Source organism: Terrapene carolina, unplaced genomic scaffold, assembly GCF_002925995.2.
Source record: "Terrapene carolina triunguis isolate 2854851 unplaced genomic scaffold, T_m_triunguis-2.0 Scaffold35049, whole genome shotgun sequence".
Taxonomy (NCBI): domain Eukaryota; kingdom Metazoa; phylum Chordata; order Testudines; family Emydidae; genus Terrapene; species Terrapene triunguis.
This window is the reverse complement of record NW_020699400.1, coordinates 18,708-26,626: the sequence shown is the minus strand read 5'-3', so window position 1 is coordinate 26,626 and position 7,919 is coordinate 18,708. Positions and strand designations below refer to the sequence as shown.

Here is a 7,919-nt window from a genome sequence, read left to right as displayed (position 1 = left end):
GTTGGACACCAGGTGCAGTAAATAATCAGTTTCTTTAGTTTATTATAAAGAAATGCAGTTTAGAACGAAATATGGGAAAATGAGATAAGAAGGAAACCTTGGGAAGAAAGGGGCCCAGCCATGAATCTTGTCCTACCCAGACCTGAGGGCAAGGTTCACCCCTAAAACTGCCTCACCTGGCCTTAGCTAAGGTCCAATAACTGGCAACGACACCTCTTGTGTGTTATAGTGTATAAAAAGCCAGGTTTTTAGGGGTTCTTTGTCAAAGCTTTTCCTTAGCCCTCTGGAGAGCACCATGATGGAAAGGTATTTCCCGGGCCTGATCCCGTTGGTACTTATAATTGTATGCTGGTGGGTACAGAATATAGGTGCATACGTTTACGTTTGTACACTGGGTATAATTATCACCAAGTGGCCTTTGAATTACATAAAGGAACGTTTGTGTGGAAGTTCAGCTGTGGTAAACCCTAATAAATGTAGTAGGAAAATAAGTCCCAACATCTCCTCTGCTGTGTCTTTGTCTTTGCAGGGAGTCTCCAACGGGCCTACATAATCTAGAAACACACGTTCCGTTGGCTTGACTTGACTTCCAATGGGGGGTTTGTGAAAATCCCATCCCAAGGGAACCAAGTGCTTTTTGCCTCTGCTTGGCCCAGGAAGAGGGAGGACCAAAAAGGGGTTGGGCTGTCATTCGAGCAGCTCTGAGCCCCTTATGGTAACGCTCCTGGGGTCCGCAGGCAGCCATCCCAGTGCTGCCGGAGCTGCCGCCATCTTGTTTTTTCCCTTCTCTGTGAGGCAATCATGTCTGGCCCCTCCATTCCTGCACCTCAGAGCAACTTCATTATGGGCCACATCTAACCCCTTCCCAGCCCACATTCCCATCTCACCAGAGCCGCCGGGCTTGGCACAGAGAGTCTATCAGCACCAGGGGAAGGACCCTTCCCTTCAGAGTCACTGCTGTGCTCTCCTTCCTTGGGGGGCAGGGGGAAATTGATGGCGGTAGATCTGTGAAGCAGCAGGTCCACTGCCTTGCCCCAGAACCCTGATGCAGAGGGACCCTGCACATGGCACATAGATGAGGTAGATCCAGGTGCAGCTATCTTGCAACAGATCTCTCAACAATGCCTCCAACAGAATGGAACCGGGTTCACCCCAGACAGGCTCTTCTGCCCTGTAAGGGGATGGGCCAGGGTTTGCCTAGATCAGCGGAGGTTTGGGTAGATCTAGCACAGAGGGCATTGGAACAATTGGGGGCATTCATGCTCTAAACATAAATCCAAGCCACCTTCACTCTTCGTAGGCTTCATGGGCCTGATTCGCCCCTGCCCTGCACAGTAACAAGACCATGCTCTTACATAGTGCTTTTCAGTGGCAGACCTTGTGCTACAAAGGAGGTCAGTAGCATTATCCCCCCCCCCCCTTTACCGATGGGGACATTGAGCCACAGACCAGGGAAGTGACTTGCCCAAGCTCACCCAGCAGGCCTGAGGCAGAGCTGGAGATAGAACCCAAGTCTCCTGAGTCTGTCAAAAAAAGATATCAAATTAGTTTGACAGGCTCCAGTTTCCATAAACTAATGTTGATTGGTATTAATTATATTACCCTTTAATTCTTTAGTAATCAAATCCTTTTCCGCCCACTCCATTATCTTGCCCAGGATCAATGTCAGACTGACAGGCCTATAATTACCTGGGTCATCCCCTTTGCCTTTTTTTAAAAATTGGCACAACATTCGATTTCTTCCAGTCTTCTGGAACATCCCAACATTAATAGTCCACTGAGTGCCTGAGACAGCTCTTTTAAAACTCTTGGGTGCATTTGCTCTATACCTGCTAATTTAAAAATGTCCATCTTTAGTAGCTGCTGTTTAACATCCTCCAGCGATACTAGTGGAAAGGAAAGAGTGTTGTCATCATCATATGATAGGACTATTATCCATATCCTAGTAATGCCTGATGACTCCAATCAGAGCTCAGGGCCCCACTGTGCTAGGCGGTCTCCTGATAACACAAAGACAGCCTGCACCTCAGAGCGCTGACAGTCTACGATTGAGACAGTGCACAACAGGTGAATAAACAGACAAATGGGAGGGAAGTAGCGGACAGACTAACAATAGTGACAGGGATATAAGTTCACAGTCACAGAGATCTCGACAATCCTCACTGTTTTCTGAATGTTCTGCATTTGATCTGTGCTGGAGGGGAGCGTCTGATGGTTCATCTGAGCCACAGGAAGCAAACACCACGGGAGGAACCTCCAGTGATGAAAAGACCAGATGAGCCAGGCTCCCATCTCCTGAAAACCCTCCTTCGAAGCAATCTGGTTTCATTTAGAAGGAACCTGCCGGTCTTGGGTCTCGGCCCTGCGGCAGCACTCAGCACCAATTGCTCATTCCCAGTCCGCGTCTTGGCATTATGTGCAGGTCAACATCCCCTCCCCCCGCAGAAGCAGTGAAATCCCCAGGCCTGGGAGACCATGCGGGTCACTCGTTCCCGGATTTGTCTCGTTCTCACCCCGTAGACGATGGGGTTTAGCATGGGGGGAACAATCACATAGAGATTGGCCAGGAGGATGTGAATGTGTCCAGGGATATTGTGGCCAAACCGGTGAGTGAGGAAGGAGAAAAAGGCCGGCGTGTAGAACATCAGGATGACGCAGATGTGGGAGCCACAGGTGCTGAGAGCCTTGAGCCGGGCGTCCTTGGACGGGAGCTGGAAGACGGCCCTGAGAATCAGCACGTAAGACACAGCAATGAGCATGACATCCAGCCCTGACGACAGCAGAGTTGTGGTGAACCCATACCAGATGTTGGCTGTTATATCAGCGCAGGCCAGCCGGGCTATGCCCATGTGCTCACAGTACGTGTGAGGCATAACGGTGTGACCACAGTACGGTAGCCTCTTAAGGAGGAAAATAGGTGGGAACATTATACACAACCCTCTAACAACAGCTGTCACAGCTATTTTCCCGATCACTGAGTGTGTGAGGATAGTCGGGTATCTCAGAGGGTAGCAGATGGCAACATACCGGTCAAACGCCATGGCCAGCAAAACGGTTGACTCTGCGATGAAACTAAAATGGGTAAAGAACATCTGGGTAACGCAGGCATCAAAAGAAATCTCCCTGGCACTAAACCAGAATATGGCCAGCATCTTGGGCACCGTAGTCGTGGATAACATTAGATCAGCGACCGCCAGCATGGCGAGGAAAAGGTACATGGGCTCATGGAGGCTGCGCTCTGTTATGATGATGAAGAGTAAAACGGAGTTGGCAAAAAGTGCAACAACGTACATCAGGCAGACGGGGACGGAGATCCAGATGTGAGACTCTTCCATGCCCGGGATGCCAGTCAGGATGAACGTTATAGGATCAAAGCTGCTTTGGTTGAGAGTCGGCATGGTGGGCCCTGTGTTTGAACTCACACTGGCTCTGCAGAGAAAGACAAACGCATAAATAACTCCTCTGATTAGCGAGGGGTCACACGACCGAATTGGACCAGACATAGTGTCGCCCCTTACAAATGTCTGTTTCTGAAATGACTCCAGTTAGAAGATGTTTGCAAAGCAGGGACTTAATTCATGAAGGAATCTCCCTTTTTTGAAATGGACTGAAGTAGTAAAATCATTAACCAGCTAGTTCCCTGCCATTCGCCCTCTTTAATTTTATTTCTAAAGGCTTGTTCTCTGGTTGTGCAGTTATAATGGGCCAGATCCGGTCTGACTTGGGGTTGAAATATCGCCGTAGTCTCGTGCACTCAGATCCTACAAACACTTACACATGGGAGTAACTGTGCTCCCAAGTAGCCCCGTTGAAGCCAATGGACCTGCTCACGCGCGTACAACTCATAAGTGCAAAGTTACCCCTGTGCGTCACTGTTCATAGGACTGTGCCCTTGCTTAGCAGGGATGCCTGGGCCAGTGTTTCCTGGCCTTTTCAGGTTTTTGCATCCTCCTTACACGTCCGAAAAAGGTCTCCATGCTGACAGTGATAGGAGCTGTATAATATAGCTCCTACTACAGCTATGCCAATTGTCCCCCCTTTTGGGACCCCTGGGGAAGGGGGTCATGACTCATTGGCTGAGAAACACTAAGCTAATGGATAGGGCTCTGCGCTAGCACATGGGAGACTTGGATTCAATTCTCAGCTCAACCGTCCTGGGTGAGGCATTTAATCTACCCGGGCCTCAGCTACTCATCTGTGAAATGGGGACAATACTTCCCGCCTTCCGGGCACGAGGTGAGGATAACAGCCCATTCTCCACCTTGACTGCAACAAGGAGGGCCAGGGAACTGCCTAGAGAACTACATTACTTTCTGACAGGCTAACAACCAATAGCACAAACGACAAGCAAGCCGTACTTGATATCAGGTGAGTGAGGCCATGCTAGACACACAGGCAGGGCTGTGTAATCACCGGCCAGACAAGGGGGTTTCTTGTCTTTTGTTTTGCTTTTCTGCAGGTTTTTCAAATGCCACAAAGTGCCCGGGGCCACCAGGGCCTGACTGGTGATTCTGCTAGGGGCGTGTGCAATGGCCAGAGTCCGGATCAGCATTCATGTTCCGAGTGACCAAATGCACTCGGCCCGAGAGCCAAGCCCTTTCTTTGCGATCGCTTCCCCCATATCCCAGCAAGGACATCTGGGCTTGGTGTTAAAGCATAAGAACAGGCATAGGGGGTCAGAACAACAGCCCCTCTAGCCCAGTGTCCTGTCTTACCACAGGGCCGGTGCCAAGTGCTCCAGAGGGAATGAACAGAACGGGGCAATTATCGAGTGATCCATCCCCTGCCGTCCTGTCCCAGCTTTTGGCAGTCAGAGGTTCAGGGACAACCCGAGCATGGGGTTATGTCTCTGACCATGCTGTCTGATAGCCATTGATGGACCTATCCTCCAGGAACTTATCTCATTCTTTTTTGAACCCTGTTATACCTTTGACCTCCACAACATCCCCTGGCAATGAGTTCCACAGGTTGACTGTGGGTTGTGTGAAGAAATACTTCCTTTTGTTTGTTTTAAACCTGCTGCCTATTTATTTCATCGGGTGACCCCTCTACGGAAGCTGTTCCATACCCCTAATCATTTTTATCACTCATCTCTGTCCCTTTTCAATCCAATATCTGTTTCTGAGCTGGGGTGATAAGAACTGCACGTAGTATGCAAGGTATGGGGGAACCATGGGTTTGTGTAGTGGCATTATGATATGCGGGGAGGGGGAGGGAGTATACATTTAGTTTGAGCCTCTGTTATGGTATTTTTAAAGAGTTTCCATTTAGCTGGCAGGAATTTCATTCTTATCACGGTTCCTTTTCGTTTCTGAGTAACTAGCTTCCCCATTTGTGTGTAGTTAACACTACTGTGGTACGTTTCTTTGGTATTTTCTGCCCTACAACGATGTTAAATTTAATTACATTATGGTTGTTATTACCAAGTGGTTCAACTATATTCACCTCTTGGGCCAGATCCTGCGTGCCACTTAGGCCTAAATCAAGACTTGCCTCTCCTCTTGTGGATTCCAAGACTAGCTGCTCCAGGAAGCCGTCATGAGTGATGTCTAGAAACTTTAGCTCTGCATCCTGCCCTGACGTGTATCCAGTCAATACAGGGATAGTTGAAATCCCCCATTATTGTTGGGTTTTCTGGTTTTGTAGCCTCTCTAATCTCCCTGAGCATTTCACACTCAGCATCACCATCCTGGTCAGGTGGTCGGCAGAATATTCTTACTGCTATAGTCTTCTTATTCAAGCATGAGATTTCTAGCCATAGAGTTTGATTCATTTAAGATTTTTACTATATTTGACTTTATGCTTTCTTTCACACAAAGTGCCACTCCCCCACCAGCACAGCCTGCTCTGTCATTCCTCTACATTTTGTACCCTGGTATTACCATGCCCCATATATTATCATTGCTCCACCAAGTTTCTGTGATGCCTGTTATATTAATATCCACATTTAATACCTGGTGCTCAAGTTCACCCACCTTAGTATTTAGACGTCTAGGATTTCTATACACGCACTTATAAAATCTGTCAGTATTTAGTTGTCTCCCTTCATGTGACGGAACTGAATGTCACTCTTTTTCTGTGACTGTTTCTCTTCAGTTTCTGCCTGTATTTCATCAACTTCTATCTTCTCTTCTTTACTAGGACATAAAGAATCCCCATTAATAGATCCTCCCCTAAAGGATGTCTCTTTCTGAACCGTATACTCCTCCGCACCTCTTGACTTTCCCTCAGCCCTTAGTTTAAAAACTGCTCTACAACCTTGTTAATTTTACATGCCAGCCATCTGGTTCAGATGGAGTCCATCCTTCCCGTGTAGGCTCCTCCTTTCCCAAAAGGTTCCCCAGGTCCTAATAAATCTAACCCCCTCCTCCCTACACCGTGGTCTCATCCACACATTGAGACCCTGCAGCTCTGCCTGTCTAACTGGCCCTGCGCGTGGAACTGGGAGCATTTCAGAGAATGCCACCATGGAGGTCCTGGATTTCAGTCTCTTCCCTAGCAGCCTAAATTTGGCCTCCAGGATCTCTCTCCTACCCTTCCCTACGTCATTGGTACCTACATGTACCACGACCACCGGCTCATTCCCAGCACTACACATAAGTCTGTCTGGATGCCTCATGAGGTCCGCAACCTCTGCACCAGGCAGGCAAGTCACCATGTGCTTCTCCTGGTCATCACAAACCCAGCTAGCTAGAATCCTAATAATCAAACTGAAAATGCATTATGAAGTCACACGCTGAGCTAAATCAGGAAAATCCCGTGGCTATTCTCCCAGAGGGAGACCCTGCATTTGCCCACTTCATTGACTGCCAAGGCTTGTTCCCCTCACTGTTCCCCTCATGCTCATGGAGTTTAGAATCATACAGGACAGGAGGTAGCCAGCTTGCAAACCCCCTGAACTAAGTCATATGTCCCCACCTCTGAGCCTAGAAGTGCCTCTCAGAGGAGCCATTTGTCCCAGCTGAAAATTTCCTGCCTTTGAACATTTTTTTAAATGACTTTGAGCTGCCCCAAACCCAAACGTTTAATGCAAACAACTCACCAGGCTGCTGTGTTGGCTGGGAAGGAAGATCCTGTGCCTGTGATCCGGGCGGGGAGCTGCAGGTGGTGGGGAATCGGTACTGACCAGGGCTGAGACGTGGGGATATTAATATTGCCTCCTTATGAATCCCAGCAGTGAGCCCCAGGCAGGCTCTTGGATTTGCTGAATCTTAAACTGCCTGGTGCATTAAAGATTAACAGGAACTAACCCGGTCAGTTGGGTTTAGCCATTTCCTGCTTTCCCATCATTTGCATTACAAGTGGTTTTACTTGTCCAACCTGCAAGGGCCTGAGTGGCACTTATGGTGACTACTTAAACCAAGAACAATGGATATGGAGCCAGGCACTGAAGAGCATTAAGAGCTTCAGAGCCAGGCTGGTGTTTTCAGGGCCTGGTCTCTCTGCTACCTAGGATACAATTTACCCTTTAGTCTTTGCGAAGATATTTGCATTACCAGCAACACCTCCAAACACATTGTCTACATTACGCAGGTGTTGCTCTGTGGGTCTGGCTGTGGCAAGGGTTTCTGCCAGTGGCAAAACACAGAAAGCTGCATAGTTTCTCCACACGTTAGCATTCCACTCTGAACTAGCATAAGTTGGGGGGAGGGATAGCTCAGTGGTTTGAGCATTGGCCTGCTAAACCCAGGGTTGTGAGTTCAATCTTTGAGGGGGCCACTTAGGGATCTGGGGCAAAATCAGTACTTGGTCCTGCTAGTGAAGGCAGGGGGCTGGACTCGATGACCTTTCAGGGTCCCTTCCAGTTCTATGAGATAGGTATATCTCCATATATTTTATTATTATATTATAAGCTGAATTACATTCACGTTTCTGGTGAAGACCAGAGAGGCCAGAATCTCCGAAATTATTATTTATTT

General features: G+C 48.3%; 1 protein-coding gene across 1 annotated transcript; it reads right to left on the bottom strand.

The window, feature by feature from the left end:
* Positions 1-2,423: 2,423 nt before the first annotated feature.
* Positions 2,424-3,398, bottom strand: LOC112125555 (olfactory receptor 52B2-like). The gene has a single exon (XM_024223952.1). It carries the CDS (start codon positions 3,396-3,398, stop codon positions 2,424-2,426), a length of 975 nt encoding a protein of 324 aa, XP_024079720.1.
* Positions 3,399-7,919: the final 4,521 nt, after the last annotated feature.